The 19,515-nt window shown below is 41.5% G+C and overlaps 1 protein-coding gene across 2 annotated transcripts in view; it reads left to right on the top strand.

Moving 5' to 3' along the window:
- LOC125453322 (palmitoyltransferase ZDHHC20-B-like) overlaps positions 1 to 19,515 on the top strand; it is a 103,766-nt gene that overhangs the window by 32,222 nt on the left and 52,029 nt on the right. For both annotated transcript variants that reach the window (XM_048532731.2, XM_048532729.2), the window contains exons 3-5: positions 3,182 to 3,276; positions 15,143 to 15,263; positions 19,094 to 19,163. In XM_048532731.2, coding sequence (XP_048388688.1) covers positions 3,182 to 3,276; positions 15,143 to 15,263; positions 19,094 to 19,163 — 286 coding nt within the window. The remainder of the gene's footprint in view (positions 1 to 3,181; positions 3,277 to 15,142; positions 15,264 to 19,093; positions 19,164 to 19,515) is intronic.

The following is a 19,515-nucleotide window of genomic DNA, read 5'->3' as shown; positions in this document are numbered from 1 at the left end:
TCATAGAATCCCTACAGTGTGGAAACAGGCCCTTCGGCCCAACAAATCCACACCGACCCTAAGAGTATCCCACCCAGACCTATCAGTCTGTAACCTACCTAAACTACCTATCCCTGAACACTATGAGCAATTTTAGCACGGCCAATCCACCTAACCTGCACATCTTTGGACTGTGGGAGGAAACCAGAGCACCTGGAAGCAAACCCATGCAGACTTGAGAATGTGCAAACTCCACACAGACAGTTGCCTGAGGGTAGATTCAAACCCGGGTCCCTGTCACTGAGGCAGCAGTGCTAACCACTGAGCCACTGTGTCGTCATTTTGCTACAAAACCATGTTTGTTAAGTAATAAGCTCACTCGTGTTGGAACATCACTCATAAAGCTGCTACAAAAGCAATCATTCGATGAGTTGTAGTTGTGACTTAAGTTAGGATATCAGCAAACTAGTATTTTGAAGTTCTATAATGGGATATTCACTGCTTCATTTCATGAACTTTATACCATTTAAGGATAGGAGGGTTTTTAAGAGCTAGCAGACTTTCTGGATTAATGTGCTGCAACAACATATATTAACATGGAATGTAAGAAATAGGATCAAGAATAACCCATTTGGCCCCTTCAACTTGCTCCACCAGTCAATAAGATCATATTTGATCTTGCTATAGCCTTAACTCCATTTTCCTGCTTGTCTGCCCCCATAATACTTGACTCCCTTTTAGATCAAAATCATTCTAACTTGGGGTTGAGCTTGCTCTCTGGGAGAAGCAATCCTAAAAATGAATAATCTTCAGGGAAAAGAAGTTCCTCCTCAATTTGTCTTTAATGCAAGACCCCATGTTTTGAACTTGACTTCGAGTTCGAGATTCCCATGAGCTGAAGCATCCTTTCAACATCTACCTATTGAGCCCATTCGGAATTTTGTATATTATATAAAGATTGCTTCTCAGTCTTCTAGACTGTGAGTACAGATCCAACGTCTTTATCCTTTCCTCATAAGACACTGCCTTCATCCTAGGAATTGCCTTTTGAAGACTTTTCTGAACTGCATCCAGTGTGAGTTGTACCCTGTTTAAATAAAACTATATCTGTGCAGGCAGTATTCTAGTTGTAGCTTCACAAATGCTATGTGTAATTTCTAACTTGGAGAACTTGAGACTCCTGTTCTTTGAAGCAGTTACCTTGATGAGCACAGCTCCAACAATACTTAAGCTGGACCAGTTCCAGGATAAAGCAGCTTGCTCGATTGGCACCATATCTGCTGCTTTATATGTTAACTGTCTCCACCACCATTGCAAGTGGTGACTGTGTGTACCACCTAGTGCACTGCACTGCAGTAATTCACCAAGGCTTCTCTAACAATACATTCCAAACATACAATTTCTACCACCTGGAAGGATAAGACAGAGATACATGTGAGCACCACGTCTGCAAGTTCCTCTCCAAGACCCACACTGTCCTCACTTGGAATAATAGTGTTGTCCCTTCACTGTTGCTGGATAAAATACCGGGAACATTTTTCCTAACCCTGGATTACTGTTCCAGTGACATTGCCACTATATCACCCAATAACTTAGAGGTCTGACATTCTACCGGGTCTCCAGTTATTCAGACAGCACCAGTCTCCCCCTTCAAGTCCTTTATCATCATTAACTCCACTCAAAAATCCGATCTGTTTATCCTATCCTGTTGCTACCTAATTTCTAACATCCCATTGCCTTCCAGATTGTCATGTCCTATCTGCGCAAGGTTTCTAAAACAAAAAAAAGGTCACTGTTCGAATCCTCCACTCTAGTTTTCAATGCAACCTTCACTGCTGCTTCTCCACTCTCCAGCCTTGTGGTACTCCCATGACAAGGTTTAATTGTAGGGACTTTGCATATACATACAACCCTGAAGGTGCTTGTGTAGGTGGATTTGGTTGCTAAGAAGGCATATGGGAGACTTGTATTTATTAGCTAAGATGACATAGGAGCTTGGGAATTATACTGGAACTGTATAAAACACCAGTTACACCACAGCCGTAGTATTGTGTACTGTTTTGACCACCATAATATGCAGATATGTGATTGCGTGATCAAGCGTACAGAGGAAAATTATGTGAATATTGGAGAATTTTAGTTGAGTGAAAGGATTGTGTAAGCCAGGATTGTTTGCTTTGAAGCAGCAGAAACAAAAGGTAGATTTAATTGAAGTGTATAAAATTGAGTGGCTTACAGCAGATAGGGAGGTACTGATTCCTTTGAGGAATTGATAACCAAGGTATAGATTTAGGGCAAGAGGGAGCAAGTTTGGAGGCAGTTCAAGAAAAAGGGTGGTGGGAATTTGGTATTCACTTCAAGGAAGTATGGTAGGAGCAGAAACTCTCAATATACTGCTGTTTTAAAACGTACTTTAATATGCATTTGAAATGCTGTTTCCTAAAAGACTGGGGAGCTAGAAGCAGGGTCAGACAAAATGGTTGCTTGTCAGCCTAAATAAACAATCGGTGGAATGGCTGCCTTCTGCACTGTAAATTTTAGATTCCCATCTGTCCAAATACAGCTTGTCATCTCCATTAATGGCTTCTCTTACTGTCTCTTCCACTATCTTGCCCTGCTGTAAAACTGTAACGTCCCCAGTTTTAAATGTAACTGTGCATCCTTCAGTTGTCAAATTCTGTGTATATTTTCTTCCATCCCCTCACTGTTCAGTGGAGGTAGATGATTTGTCATTTCAGGCTTTGTTTAGAAATCCCACTCTAAATTCCTTTGCATTTCAGGCTCTCTGTTGTGAAATAAATGTTGTAAGCCCATTTTTTTAACTAAATTTTTAGTGACAGTGGTAGTCAATTCCTCTGTTTCCTTATTACTGATTTTGTATCTTTTGTCTAGAAAATGCTCTGCTATAGGTGTTTTGTAATTGAATGTACTGGGAGAAATTTCTTTACACAGTGGAATGCTTTGCCATGAGGAATGTTGTATCTTTGAAGGAAAAGTTGAGATTATTTTTAAGAGGGCTGCATAGAGCAGTGAGGTGTCTGACAAAAGAGTTGACACAAATGCACTGCATCAATTGTGTTGTAAGTTGTAAACATCCGTGGGATTCTAGTATCACGTTATAGTTTGGGAAAATGTTCTGTGAACACTGCAGGATTGCAAGTGTTGCTAACTTTTAAAATGTTTTCATTGCTCTCTATTTCAGTTATCTACCTTGTGGTATTTCATCTATCATTTGTCATGTTCGTGTGGTCCTATTGGAAAACAATTTTTACATCCCCAGCCAATCCATCAAAAGAGGTGAGCACTGTGTTGTCAAAGAACATTTGTTTGGGTTTGAGTAATGTTATTTTAAAGTTCTGGAAAATACTGATTTGTTTTAAGTTTGTCAACTGAGAAAATAAACTGCAACTATCAGACTTTTTGTAAGAGTCAGTAAAAATGGCAAGCTGCAATAGGTTCTAATTCCATATATAAAAGTTAGGTCAGAGATCCAACCATTTGCCAATAAATAATTTCTTTCTGGAGATAGTAAGTACTCAGTGTTAATACAAATTAAAAGAGAGCACATTAAATCTCAGATAACAAAGTGTGAAGCTGGATGAACACAGCAGGCCAAGCAGCATCTCAGGAGCACAAAAGTTGATGTTTCAGGCCTAGACCCTTCATCAGAGAGGGGGATGGGGAGAGGGTTCTGAAATGAATAGGGAGAGAGGGGGAGGTGGACCGAAGATGGGGAGAGGAGAGTATAGGTGGGGAGGGGATAGGTCACTCCGGGGAGTATGGACAGGTCAAGGAGGCGGGATGAGGTTAGTAGGTGGGAAATGGAGGTGCGGCTTGAGGTGGGAGGAGGAGATAGGCAAGAGGAAGAACGGGTTAGGGAGGCGGGGACGAGCTGGGCTAGTTTTGCGATGCAGTGCGGGAAGGGGAGATTTTGAAGCTTGCGAAGTCCACATTGATACCATTGAGCTGCAGAGTTCCCAAGCAGAATATGAGTTGCTGTTCCTGCAACCTTCGGGTGGCATCATTGTGGCACTGCAGGTGGCCCAGGATGGACACGTCATCTAAGGAATGGGAGAGGGAGTTTCCCCCCCGCAGTGGTCGAGAATGCCCTTGACCGTGTCTCCCGCGTTTCCCGCAACGCATCCCTCACACTCCACCCCCGCAATAACCGCCCTAAGAGAATCTTCCTCGTCCTCACCACCCCACCAACCTCCAGATGCAATGCATCATCCTCTGACACTTCCGCCATCTACCATCCGACCCCACCACCCAAGACACTCGTCATGCTCCCTTACATCACGAACACACCTGATCTGACCACAAGATTCCTACGATCACTGGGCATCAGAGTAGCATACAACCCCACATCATCCCTGTGCCAACTGCTCACCTGAACTGAAGACCCACTACCCACTATGGATTGGACCAATGTCATATACAAGATTTGCCGCAAAGACTGTGACAATGATTACATTGGCCAAACAGGAAGGAAACTAACCACAAGAGTACATGAACATCAACTGGCAACAAAAAGACATGGCCAATACACACTCACCTCTATCCACATGGATAAGGAGAACACCACAATCCTGGCACAGGCGAAGCAGAGACAAGCACGGGTATTTTTAGAGACCTGGTTCTCCACTAAGAAAGCCATCAATAAACACAGAGATTGACCCCATATACTCTCCATTGCAAAGGAAAACCAGAAGTGAGGTAATCAGTTCAACAGACACCAATGTTTAAATGATAGGTGTGAAGAGACAACAGCGCTTCATCAGAGGCTGCACTGATGATGTTACCCAGCAGAGTAATGAAATATCTGCAGAACAACGAACCATCTTGGCGAGCCAATAAACCAGAATGTCCACAACCTGAGCTACAAATCTACTCTAAAACCTTAGAAGCTTACTACTTGTTATCTACCACAGCACCAGATTTTGTCATCTGTAAATTTAATAATTGTGCATCATGTCTACTAATAGCAAGGGAACCAGCATCAAACCCTGTGGGTTTGCCTCCAGTTAGAAAAACACTCTTTGACCATCATCATCCTCTTTCTGTCACTGAGCCAAATTTGGATCCACTTTGACAAATTGCCCTCAGCCCCTTGGGCATGTAATTTCTTAAACAGTCTGCCATGTTAGACTTCCTGTAAAGTGCATGTAGACTGTCAACTGCACTACCCACATCTACACATCTAATCACCACCTCAAAGTTCAATCAAATTTGTTAGATATGATTTCCCACAGATTAAGCCATGCTGACTATCTATGGTTAATCTATGCCTCTCCATAAGGAGATTAATTCTGTCCTTTTAGAATCTTCTAATAATTTCACTACCCTAGATATTAGACTTGCTGGCCTGTAGTTTCTTGATTTATCCCTACTATCTTTCTTGAATAATGATACTGCATTAGCTGTGCTACAGTCCTCTCATACCTTTCTTATGTCCAGAAGATATTTTAAAATTAATGTCAGTGCCCCCACAAGCTCCTCCCTTACCACACACCGTAATCTGGGACACTTCTCATCTCGGCCTGGCAATTTATCCACTTTTTCAAGCCAGCTAAAGCAACTGATACCACCTCCCTAATTTGTTCAAGTATATCACAGTACACCTCATGATTTCTATATCTGTAATATCCTCTCTGTAGTGAAAACAGAGACAAAGTGCTCATTTGAAACCTATTATGTCTCCTGGCTTCTCTCACTGCCACTTTGAACTGTAATGGGTCCTATTCTTTCCCTGTTTATTCTCTTGCCCATAATATATTTGCAGAGTACCTTTGGATTTTCCTTAATGTCACCTGCCTGTGTTTTTACACATCCCCTCTTTACCCCTAATTTCTTTTCTAAGCAATCCTTTACACATTCAGTGCTGCTCTAAGGCGGTCACAGTTTTGAATTCTCAGTATCTGCCATAATCTTGCTTTCTTAATCCATTCTTGCATGTCTTTTTGATATCCAGTATTTTCTGGACTTGTTGATCCCATGATTAACCTTTTACTCTCACTATGACCCTTTTCTCTTTGCGGATTTTCCTGTAAGTAGCTGCTCCCAGTTTGACCAGATTCTGTCTTAAATCGACCTTCTCCCAATTCAGAACCTTTATTTCTGTATCTATGTTCTTGTCCATAATTACCTTATTAAGATCAGAATAATAGTATTGAATTATTTGGCAAAAGTTTATATGATTAAGCAGTGAACTGTAAGAAAATTGCACTGAAGTGTGTGTTAACAATTATTTTGAATACACCATATTTAATCTTGCCTTATATAATTTAATCTTGCATTTATAATGCTGCATCTCTGTCCTGCATTTCTAGTAATTTTGAGTTGAAAATAAAATTTGACCTAAAATGTAGACATTGCAAAAAATAACCAAAATTTGTTATTTTTATAGTTGCATCTGGAATCTTGTAAAATTGTGAAAATATGAATTTTTTTTTAGTGCTCATTGCAGTAGTGGTAACATTGATGGAAGTGGGGTACCATGGCATGTGTTTGTCAAAGTCAGTGAGGAGATAATCCGAGATTGTTACAATGAACTGACAGAATTGAAGTGGAGGACAGTGTAATAGAAAACCAGGGTAAAAAGGAGAAAAGGGCACTCTTTTAAAGTACAAGTTAAATTTCAGCATTTTCTGAGTAAATAATAGGGTTAGAAGTAAGGGTAACAAGGAAGGAAAGTGAAACATATTTATATCTTAAGTTAGATGATAGTGACAACCCCCTGTTCAGACTTGCCATGATATCCATTAATCCATTTTGTCCCATGATTGATAACCACACTTTTTTTCCCCACAAAACAAAGAGAGTGAGCACTTGATTTAATGCTGTAGCTTTATCGTAGGTCACAGGCTGAATAAATGTGCATTTGTGTGGTGTGATGTAGGGAGGTCCTGAAGATAGAAAAGCAACGATGATAATGGTCTTGATTTTATGTTGTGGTGATGATGATTACAGATTTTCCCATAATTTGAACTGTGAAATGGACAGCAGCTTCTGGCTGTACATGTATGCAGCTAACACAAGTTTGAAAAAGATTCGCAAAGTTGCTGTTAGTAATTTCCTGCTCCTCCATAGTGTGCTGTTGAAGTTTCCATGTCACACTTCTGAGATTACCTTTACTGATGTGAACTTCCAGTTCTATGCTGTTAGTCACACTGAAAATCCTTGAAAAGTTAGCCTTTTTAGATTAAGCATGACTAAGTTTCTAATGGATTCAGAATCATTGTTAAGCAATCTTTCCATGCTGAAATTACATAAATTTTGGATTGTTAAGTTTCACTCATAATTAAAACAAATTTTATGTTTTTGAAAGTTTGATATTTCATCTGTTTTAAAGCATAGGGCAGGCACATAATTTTATTCCAGTATTCAATGTAAAATTCTTAAATTGTTGGAAGATTTGTTATTTCCTGGTTTACTGTCTGTTAGAATTATTCTATGTGATTAGCTGCTTGGCCTACTTGGTGCCACTGCTAGACATCTGAAGCAGGAAATCCATGCCGCAGAGGACTTTGTGGGCAGTTTTCTTTGAGGTCAGTAGCAAGTATCTTTGCTTCACCATTGACTGAAATCTGAACCACTGTGACCAAGGTAATCTACAAAGAAAATTTTAGACAAAGCAGTAATAGTGGTAAGGATGCATGAAAAGGGGATGAAGTGGTAGAGTTAAACACTGTTTGCTGATACGTTTTCATATTATATGGTAGTAGGCCTGTTAATGTTCACAAAGCATCTGTGATGAAATGATATTCCAGTGCTCTTTAGTTGACTTCCCATCTTTCTTTTCTTTTCTAAAATCTTCATTGGCCTGGAACTTCATTCACAAGATGGATTTCAGAAGTTTGAAAAGTTTTCTCCTCTAGATATCAGTGATGTTGCTGGATCCTTGGAGAAGTGCAGCAAAAGCCAAGCTGTGGTACTCTGGATTGCCTAGGTGTACAGGAAAGGAGAAAGAAGAATGAAAGAGCACTACTGATAATAGATTCTTCAGGGCCACAGACATATGGTTCTTCAGCTATCAGTGTCACTCTGGGATGGCTTGTTTCCTGTTTGGAGCTAGGGTCAGGGATGTCATGGAATGGCTGCAGGACATTCTTCTGGGAGAGGGTGAACAACCAAAGGTTGTGGCTGAGAAAAGATATGATCTGGGAAAGAGCAGGAGGAAGTGACATTTTAACTAAAGAGAGAGTTGTAACATTACAGAGGATGTTTTGATGGGTTCAAGGACTGCTAGAGCTAAGGATCGAGGTGGGTGCAATTACAATATATTGCTTGAAGTCAGAAGTCACATGACACCAAGTCACAGTCCAACAGATTTATTTGAAATCATAAGCTTTTGGAGTGTAGTCCCCTCATCAGGTGAATGGGCTACACTCTGGAAGCTTGTGATTTCTAATAAACCTGTTGGACTATAATCTGGTGTCATGTGCCTTCTGATGTTGCCCACCCCAGACCGACAATGGCATCTCCACATCATGGCTAATGTATTGCTTGAAGTAGTGCATTGGTACTAATGTTACAGGTGGGAAGAGGATGTGGTCTTCTAATTAGAGTTTAGGGAAAATTAGCTAACACTATTTCTGCAGCAGTAATCTTTTGATTATTCCCAATGTTACGTGCACGTGAGTACAGAAATACCAAAAACAAGATGGGTAAAAGTCTGGCTGGAAAGATGGTGCAAGAGGGAGTACTTTAGATTCCTGGAACACTGAGACTTGTTCTGGGGGCAATGGCAACTGTACCAGCCAAACAAGCCGCATCAGGACTGAGATAACAAGGTGTAGAGCTGGATGAACACAGCAGGCCAGGCAGCATCAGAGGAGCAGGAAAGCTGACATTTTGGGCCTGGACCCTTCTTCAGAAAACTGACTAAGTTGTTAAGTAATATCTAACTCAACCAGGAGAGAAGTCAAAGTAAGTGAGAGAGTAATGAAGTCTAAACTCAGCGTTATTGTGTGTACGTGAATGCACAGAGTATAGCTAATAGGATTAGGGAGTTCTAGGCACAGATTACTTCGGCAGATCTGGGTATAAAATCCTGGTAATAAGACCACAAAAGTTAGGAAAGGAAAAAGAGCAGAAGGGGATGGCAGAGATAATGGGAACTGCAGATGCTGCAGAATTCCAAGATGATAAAATGTGAGGCTGGATGAACACAGCAGGCCATGCAGCATCTCAGGAGCACAAAAGCTGACGTTTCGGGCCTAGACCCTTCATCAGAGAGGGGGATGGGGAGAGGGAACTGGAATAAAGGGGATGGCATATTGACAAAGCAAAACTTTGCACTATTTCGGAGGATGGTTCGATGCATGCAAGGACTGAATTGATTTGGCTAGAGCTAATGAACAAGAAGGGTGCAACTGATTTAACTTAGTATGGATTTGATTTAACTTAATATAAAGTACTGTCCAAGGCTCAGTTTAAAGAGGTAAGCCGTATCAGGAGAGCTCAAAGTCATGGTTCACTTCTCTTACTCCATATGGCAGACTGGGGACAGTTCTAACCTGCTGGGTCAGCATGTGTGCAGGAAGTATGTCCAACTACAGCTCCTGGAAGCTCGAGTTTCAGAGCTGGAGCAGCAGCTGAGGACACTGTGGCACATCCATGAAGCAGAGAGCGTCATGGATAGCAGGTATAAAGAGGTGGTCACACTGCAAGCTAAGATTCTGCAGGTGTGAACGGAATGGGTGACCACCAGACAGAGCAAGAGAGTTAGGCAGGTAATGCAGTAATCTTCTGTGGCCATTCCCCTGCGAAACACATATGTCATTTTTGATACTGTTGAGGAGGAATGAATGACCTCTTAGGGGAAAACAGCAGAAGCCAAACTGCTGCAGAGGGGAGGAGTAAAAAGTATGCCAGGACAATAGTTATAGGGTACTCTGTTGTAAGTGGAATAGACAGGCATTTCTGTGGCTGCAAACAAGACTCCAGGATGGTATGTTGCCTCCCTGATGCTAAGGTCAAGGATGTCTCAGAGCGGGTACAGGACATTCTGAATGGGAGGGTGAACAGTCAGCAGCTGTGGTACAGATCAGAAAAAAACGACATGGGTAAAAACAAAAGAATGAGGTCCTAACATTAGAATACAGGGAGCTAGGAAGAAAATTAAGAAATCAGACCTCAAAGATAGTGATCTGAGGATTACTACCCGTGCCACGTGCTAGTCAGAAGAGAAATGACAGGATATACCAGAATTTTACGTGGTTGCAAAGGTGGTGTTAGGAGGAAGGTTTCAGATTCCTGGGGCATTGGGACCAGTTCTGGGGGAGGTGGAACTTGCACAAATTGGAAGGGTTACACCTGGGCAGGAGTGGGACTGACTGGTTTACAAAGGAAATGAGTGAGTGTATAAGATCCAAGTAAAAAGCATACAGATTGACCAAGAAAAATAAAAAATCTGAGATTGGGAACAGTTTATAATTCAGCAAAGAAGGACCAAGGGATTGATTTAAGAAGGTGAAAATAGAGTACAAAAGTAAGCTTGCAGAAAACAAAGACTGATGGTCAGAGTTTCAACGGGTACGTTAGGAGAAAGAGATCGGTAAAGACAAATGTAGTCCCCTACAGACAGAAACCAGGGAATATATAATATTCAGGGGACCAAGAAATGCCTGAGAAACTGAATAATATTTTGGTTCTGCTTTCACAGAAGAGAATACAAATCAGATACCAGAAATGTTGGAGGATATAAGATTTAGTGAGAGGAAAGAACTGGGGGAAGATCAGACGAATGAGGGGAATCTCATAAAGACATAAAATCCTAACAGGATTGGACAGGTTAGATGCAGGGAGGATGTTCCTGATGGTGGGTGTGTCCAGAACCAGGGGTCACAGTATGAGGTTTTGGGGTAGGCCGTTAAGGAAGGACATGAGACATTTCTTCATTTGAAGAGTAGTGAGCCTGTGGAATTCATTACCACAGGAAGCAGTTGATACCAAAACATTGAATATATTCAAGGGGCAATTAGATATAGTACTTGGGGCGAATGGGATCAAAGGTTATGGCGAGGAAGCCGGATTAGGCTATTGAGTTGGACGATCAACCACGATCGTGAAGAATGGCAGAGCAAGCTCAAAGGGCCAAATGGCCACCTGCTGTCTTCTATGCTTCTATGTTAATTGTATTGCACAAAGTAGTCTGCGGATCACCAGCCTACTGGAGGGATATAGAGGAATAAATCTGCAAGGAAATAAGAGAAGTGTAACTATCATAATTATAATGGAGGCTTCCATTAGGCTGATATTGATTGGATTCATTTAGTGTAAAAGGCAACAGGAAACAGACATTGCTTGCTTGTGTTCAGGAGACTTTCCTACAACAGTATGTGTCCATTCCAAAAAGGAAAGAGGCTTGGTTCTTGGGAATGAACTGACCAAGTAGATCAAATAACCATATGGAATAGAGATACCTTACGAGAAAAGGATCAGGATGACAGTGAAAAACTATATTTGTCAAATAATCCACTAGCAGAGAGTAGACATCAATGGGGAAAAACAGGTCTGGGCTAGTTAGACTTTAATCAAAGTTTGGTGTGAAAAACAGCTGGACAATGGGCCACCTTCAAAGAGGAGATAGGTCACGGAGTCATATTGCATGGGAACAGGCCCAACTTGTCCATGTCAGCAAGGTTTCCTGAACTGAACCAGTCCCAATTGCCTGCATTTGGACCATGTCCCTCTAAACCTTTCCTATCCATGTACCTGCTGAGATGTCTTTCAGATATTGTAACGGTACTTGCCTCTACCACAATCTCTGGCATCTCATTCCGTACATGTACCACCCTTTATGTGGAAACGTTTGCCTGTCAGGTCCCTTTAACATTTCTCCCCTCTCACCTTATGCCTTCTAGATTTAAACTCCCCCACCCTGGAGAAAAGACCTTCCCTATTCACCTTAGCTATGTGTTTCATGTCAGGTGCAGTCAAGGCATGTCCCCTCTAAAAGGAAAAGCAGGACGAACAAACTCTGAACTCCTTGAATTAAAAATGAGCTAGAAATTAAGCTAAAGAAGAAAAGTAAGCTTAAGGCAGATGTCCGATAGTAAATACAATTAGGAACCAAGCTGAATACAGATTAGAATAGAATCCCTAGAGTGTGGAAACAGGCCCTTCAACCCAACAAGTCCACACTGAACCTCAGACCATCCCACCCAGACCCATTGCCCTATAACCCACCTAATCTACACCTCCCTGAACACTATGGGCAACTTAGCATGCCCAATCAACCTAACCTGCACATCTTTGGACTGTGGGAGGAAACTGGAGCACCCAGAGGAAACCCAGCAGACACTGGGAGAATGTGCAAACTCCACACAGACAGTCGCCCGAGGCTGGAATCGAACCCGGGTCCCTGGCTGTGTGGGGCAGCAGTGCTAACCACTATGCCACGCCTCCAAAAGTTCAGAAGGGGGAGGTTGGTAAAAGCAAATCCAAGAAGTAGAGTGTGGGAGGAGGGAATCATGATAAATGATTGTCAGCTAACATTAAAAAGAAATCTTAGCCTTCTATAGGCACATCAATAGTAAAACGATGGTAAAAGGTGTAGAGACAATTAGGGATCAAAAAGAAGATTAGCATGGAAGCAAGAGGCAAGGCTGATGTGTGAACTGAATAGTTTACATTTGTCTTTACCTGTGATGCAAATGCTGTCCAGGCCATGATGACCAAGGAGAAAACTCAGTCACTAGAATAATTTAGAATTGATAAGGAGGTGGTATCAGAAAAGTTGCTGGTATTTAAAGTTGTTAAGACAGTGAGACTGGATGGAAAGGAAGAAAGTAAAAATTGGAGAGCTCCTGGAAATTGTCTTTCAATTTCCCCTGGATTTGAGGGTGTAGTGCTGGAGTCGTACAAACATTGTCCTTGACCAAAATCGTTTGTAAAGATTAGCACAATTACAGGTCATATTTATTTGAGCCCCCTTCTCCTGCCCCATTTCTGAAGACAGGTCCGGACCTGAAACGTCAGCTTTCCAGCTCCTCTGCTGCTTGGCGTGCTGTGTTCATCCAGCTCTACACCTTGCCATCTCATTCATCAATGTCTTTCAAGGAAGGAAACTGCTATTCTTACCTGGTTGGGCCTCCATGTAGTTTCAGACCCATGGCAATTAGGGAGGTGTAATAAATGTTGTCCTAGCCGTTGAATGAATATATCTGCTTTCCATGAATGAAGAAAAAGTGGGTTGATTCAGAAGAGTCAACAAATTGAGGCAAATTAATGTATAACTAACTTGCTGGAGGATTTTGAAGAGACAGCTGTTGATGATGTGTATATGGACTTCCAAACAATCCATAACAATGCCGTGCTGTTTATAAAAAAAGTTGTGAAATGGAATAAAAAGGACAGTAGCAACACAGAAGCAAAGTTGGCTGATAGATAAATGGAGAGTGATAATTCATGGGTATTTATCAGGCTGGAAGAATGTTTGTAGTGCAATTCCCCTAGGGCCATAATTGGCTTTGCTTTTCCTGATGCGTGTAAATGACAATCTTGAGTGCAGGGGTAAGTTTCAAAGTTGATGATGATACAAACTCGGGAGAAGTGAAAACTGAGAGGCAGTGTGTTTTTTTTTAAACGATTTTTTTCAAAAGGACTTTGACATGTTCATGGCATCCTGAATATGTAAATTCCAAGTATGTGTTCTCATGAGCAACTGTTGCAGTCTGCTAGTGTGTTTTGATTCATTTGAAACTGGATGAGATTCAGACAAAATTTAGAAGTGAAATTCCACATAATTTTTCTATAATTTTTCATGGGATGCAGGAATTACCACCCAGGCCAGAATTTGTTGCCCATCCCTAGTTGTCCTTGAACTGGATGATTTGAGAGCAGCTTAGAGGGCAGATGAGAGTCAATCACGTTGTGTGAATCTGGATCAGACCAGATAGAGATGGCAGATTTCCTTCACTAAAGAATGTCAGTGAACCAGAAATAAAAACAAAATTCTGAAGTAATTGAGCAAGTCTAGCAGTGTTTGTGGAGAGAAATCCATTCAAAATCCATTGTGGAGAGATATCTATTCAATAATATTGCATTTAGTGGACTAGCAGCAGAAAAATAATTTTGAATGCTGCTGTGGAAACTACTGTGAAAATTATAAAAATCCTTCAGGTCTGCTGTTTCAGGAAGGGAAATCTGCTATCCCCATCTTGTCCTGGCTGTGTTTTTCCTGCTGTGTATATTTATTACAAGGACTCCAGCATATCAAAGAGTATTGAAATTAACACTGGGCTAATTAACATTATTAAAGGCAGCCAAGGTTCGATAATTGTAGTATTGCCCTGCCCTGAGAGGGAAAAAAATCAAAAACTCAAAGTATAGGTAGACCTCGACTAAAACAAGACATTTGCTTCTTTTCCACCTTAATTATCTGTAATGGACACAATTTCCCTCTCCCACTAGCACTACTTTGCAATGCCTATCATTGTTTTTTGCTGAAAACATTTGTGGATGTGAGTACTCTAGGAATTGCAACACCTAACTTTTGATTCGTTGCCTGAAATGTGCTTTGAAAGTTCCTCAATTATTATTCATTGATAAATGAAAACAAATTTAATGTAAGTGCAGTTTATGTTAGAACATTCCCAGTGTCCCTCTCTTATAAAAACACATCTTTGAATGCTTTTGGGACAGGAGAAGAAACAATTGATGCCAAACAAGGGAGAAGGAAAGAAAGAGGAAGAGTTAAGGTTGAATAGAGAACCTTGGAAGATAATTGAAAGCAAGAAGTGGTGTTCAGTCAGAAGAGGACTTCAGAAAGACACGCTAGAGGACAAGGTGTATTGGTTGAAAGGCAAACTTCCAATGAAGTAGTAAAAACAAAAGATCCAGTATTTTACTGGCTGAAGATAACAAGATTTGGGACGTCTGAAACAATGTATTTTGCTTGGAAAATTAAATATCCTATCTTTATAGGAAATAGTGACAACAAGCACCTTCAACTTCACACTACCAGATTAGCATGTCATGTGTTCTACAACTGGGCAGGGAACTGGTGAGCATGGTTGTTCAAAGATATAACACTTTTATAGATGGAGATGTGATTGAACTTCAGCATAACTTAAAAAGGGACTTGTAGTGGATCCTGAACGAGAATGTTGTGATGAACTTTAGAATTGAATGTAATATCACTCCACTGTTTTTGCAGTTTAGATTGATTAAAGCTGATAAGGAACAGTATGATCGAGAAGAAAGACCAGAAGCACAGCAAGAAATTCTCAGAAGAGCTGCCAAGGATTTGCCTGTTTATACCAGAACAGCAAATGGAGGTAAATTACAGTTCTAGATTTGAGGGATGAATAAAGCAAGTAGCAAGATGTAGATGAGGTAATGCTCTCTTGGAAAATTTCATCCTAATATCAAGTTGAAACATAGAAAATAGGAGGAGAAAGCCCTTCAAACTTGCTCCACCACTCCATATGATCGTGATGGATTATTCATCTCTGTATCCTGTTCCAGCTTTCTGTCCAGACTCTCTGATCCTTTTAACCCTAAGGACTATATTTGATTCCTTCTTGAAAATATTCAATGTTTTGGCCTCAACTGCTTTCTGTGGCAGTGAATTCCACAGGCTCACCAATCTCTGGGTGAAGAAATTTCTCCACATCTTGGTCCTAATCGGCTATCCCACATCCTTAGACTGTGACCCCTGGTTCCAGACTCCCTGGTCTCTGTTAGTTTAGTATATCTCTTTGCTTCCATGTTGATTTATTGTGTTTGTGCAATGGCTTTTTTTAAAGCAGGCATTATCCGAATGTTTAAGAAAACCTTCCCTGCTGGTAATTTTGAGAAGATAAATCAGTATCTCTCCATATTAAACATGTCCTTGAAGCTCTGTGGCGAAACAAGGGCACATAATTGTTGTCTGCTTCTAAGAGGGACAGAACAGCACAATCATGGTTACCAGACGAGATTTGTGTCACTTTACTGAGAGAACCAAAGCAAGGGAAACCTACTTGACCTCATTTTTACCCACCACTTGGCTGACAGAAATGTCCACTACAGTGGCACTTTTAGTAATTAGAATTAGCTTTATGGTCACGTACTGGAATGAGTGTGGGAGACTGTGTGTGCAGCTGCGTGTGGGACACGGTGCACGTGTACTTTGGGGTTTTCAGGTCTAATGCGACATGAACCCAAGAACGCAGTTGTGGCTGTCCTTCTGGGTACTGAGCTTGGCTGTCAGCCTGTGCTTGGCATCTGTGTTGTTGTGTATCCCTAAGTCTGCCTTGGAGGATGTTTATCCGAAGTTCCGAGACCAAATGTCCTTCAATGAAGCATTCCCCAACGGAGAGGGAACATGCCTGTCTGGTGCTTGTTGCACTGTGTCCACTTATCCGATGTCGTAGCTTCTGCATGGTTTCGCCAATATACCATGCTTCGGGATATCCTGGCCTGTTGAGTGTGAAATAGAGAAGGTTGGTTTTGTCTCCTGAGTAACAGCTGGCGTGGTGTGTTGTGTTCCCATGTATTGGTAGTGTCCATTTCGAATATCCGACATGCCTTACAGATGTTACCATGACTGGGTTGTATAGTGTGTTGTGGTTAATGTTGTCTTGAAGGCTGGGTAGTTTGCTGCAAACAACGTGTTTATGATTTGGCTGTTGTTTGAAGGCACGAAGTGGAGGCATGGGGAAGTTCTTGGCAAGTTGCTCATTGTCGTTAATAATGTGTTTGAAGTCTGCGAAGAACATAGCTTATTTTCCTCGCTCCCGGGATGCACTAGACGATGAAGGGTAACCTTTCTGTCGTATCCTGTGTCTGCCTTCTGAGGAGTTCAGTACGGTTTTTCGCTGTGGCATGTCATTACTGGCAATAAATGAGTTGAGCATTGCATCCTGTTTCTACGAGGATGACCTTGAACATTTTCAGGTGTCTGTCTTGTTCCTCCTCATTCAAACAGATTCTGCGTATGCCTGGGGCATGTCTGTCGGAGATGGCTGTTTTAATATGTTTCGGTGGAAGATAGATAAGTGCAGCATTGAGGTTATCCTTAGACTTGCGGTAGACTGAAATGTTCATCTCTCATGGAGATGCATGTGTCCAAGAATGAAACTGATTCTGAAGGGTAGTCCATGGTAAGTCTGACAGTGGGATGAAACTTGTTGAAATCACTATGTAGTTGTTTCAGAGATTCCTCAGCATGAGTCCAAAGCAAGAAAACATTGTCAGTGTATCTGGTGTATACCATTGGTCAGGCGTTCTGTGCAGCAAAGATGTCTTGTTCGAACCAATGAATAAAAATTTTGGCGTACTGGGGAGCAGATCTGGCCCCCATGGCTGTTCTTTCTATCTGGATGGAGAACCCGTTGTCAAAGATGAAGCACCAGTTGTGGTCAAGAATGAAGCAGATGAGTTGGATGACTTCTTGCAGTTGGTGGTATTGAGTACTGAGGCTACTGTGGCATGCTGTCATCGTGGGGTCCAGAGTGGTAAAACGTCCATTGTGACGAGGTATGTTGCTGGTTCAACTGGTCAGTGGGTGCTGGGTTTCTGTAAGAAATCGATAGTGTCATGACAAGCTGGAGGTTCCTTGTACAAGGGGTTTTAAGGCGCTGTCAATATAGCCAGTGTGTTTCTCACCCGGTCCCATTGCCTGACATGATAGGACATCCAGTGTGTTAGTTCTATGCATCTTTAGAAGGCAGTTGAAGTCCCCTACATGGGAAGTATGCAGGATGAGAGTGCATAAGTTACTCTGAAGGATTGGATCAAAAGTCTTGACCAGTCTGTTCAGTTGACAGATATGTTTTTTGGTTGCATTGGCAGGCAGTTTTCTTCAGTTCAGTTGTTCACTGTTGGTACACTTGCTTGTCGTAGTCCTTTCTATTTTGTATGATGAGGCTCCTCCTTGGTCTGCTGATTTGATGATCATATTGTGATTGTCCTTGAGAGCACAGATGGCGTTGCATTGTGCCTAGGTGACATTTTGCACTACCTTATGAGTGCGGCAGATGAATTTGGCATTCACGCATTGTCTGGGTTGAGAATACCTGTCAACCCCTGGGCAACAGCTCTCCGGAGGGGTCCAGTTCAACTCGTTTGCCCGCTCTTCTATGAATCTCTCTATCAATTGATCTGGTTCGTTGGTTGTTTCATTGGGCTCACTGCTAACATCTTGGAAGCATTCCCAGAGTCTCCTTCGTTTGATAAATTCCTCTGTGTCTGTTGTGAAACCAGTAGGCTCCATTTTGGTGAGGGCTAGACAAATGTTCCCTCCTAGTTGGGGAACACTTCAGCGGTGAAGCGCATTCAGCCTCGGATCTTCGAGTAAACATCCTCCAAAGCAGACTTTGGAATACAAAACAATGCAGAGTTACTGAGCAGAGGCTCATAGTTAAGTTCAGTATCCATAAGGACAGCCTCAACTGGCATCTTGGGCTCATGTCGCACTACGGGTGACCCCACCTCACTGCACACTGTCTCTGTCACTCTCACACTGATGCAAACATATGCATGTGTGCGCGCGCGCACAGTCTCTCCAACTCGCTCTCTCTGTCCTCTCGTTGCATCTACACACTTATGTGAATCAATGGGCTGAGTCTGTATTTGCAGATACATTTTATTTTGTTCAAAAAGTACACAATTTATACAGTCAATGTGACATTTTATAGATTCCTACTTTAAAAATAAAGCACATCTGATTCCAAGTTCTACACCTTGTTATCTCAGATTCTAAACAAGGCCTCTCACCTAACATGCATTGACTGATCTAAAATGTCACTACTTCTTTACACTGATAAAGTCTTTGTTTCTCTCAGGACCATGAGTTGAAAGGAATTCGGGGATTTACATATACATAGTAATCAATTAAAACCTTATAACTGATTAAAGATTTGACATTAGTTTCAGGATTTTGATACAGTATCAGTGAAGGAATGATGGTATATTTCCAAGTCAGGGTAGTATGTGACTTAGAAGGAACTAGCAGGTGATAGTGCTCCAATGCGTCTGATGTCCTGGGTATGTGAGCTTGGAGGTAGGGAAGACACAGTTGATTCTCCCAAACCCAAAATTTGTATATTGCTCATTCGTAGCACACTTTATCTGTTCATTTTTTTTTTTAAACCTATTCAAACAGCCTTTTACTTTTTTGCAGCCATCAGGTATTGTGATCGCTGTCAAGTAGTTAAACCTGACCGATGTCATCACTGCTCTGCCTGTGACATGTAAGCTCATTTTTCTACATTTGTAAGTTCAGTCATTTTTTATTTTGAGAGCAGCACTATGTGGAAATTATCAATCTCCTTTCTACTCTGTCCTTAAAGCTAACCTTGCTGCACTATTTTAGGATGTAAATTATAAAATGCATAAAGTACTGCAGTTGGCTATATGCCTCTAATGCACTACTGGATAAGTTCACAAACGCAGACAAAAACAGTGCGTAACGGGAGGACTAGCATGGTAGAGATACAGCCACATTAGCACCTCTGTTTAACAAGTGGGCTGAGAAATTGTTCAGTAAGTGTTCACTAGACTGAATCAGCCTCACTTCGTTTTCATACACCTGCACTGACAATA

This window comes from Stegostoma tigrinum, chromosome 6 (genome assembly GCF_030684315.1).
Source record: "Stegostoma tigrinum isolate sSteTig4 chromosome 6, sSteTig4.hap1, whole genome shotgun sequence".
NCBI classification, from domain to species: domain Eukaryota; kingdom Metazoa; phylum Chordata; class Chondrichthyes; order Orectolobiformes; family Stegostomatidae; genus Stegostoma; species Stegostoma tigrinum.
This window is presented reverse-complemented; position numbering and strand designations above follow the sequence as displayed.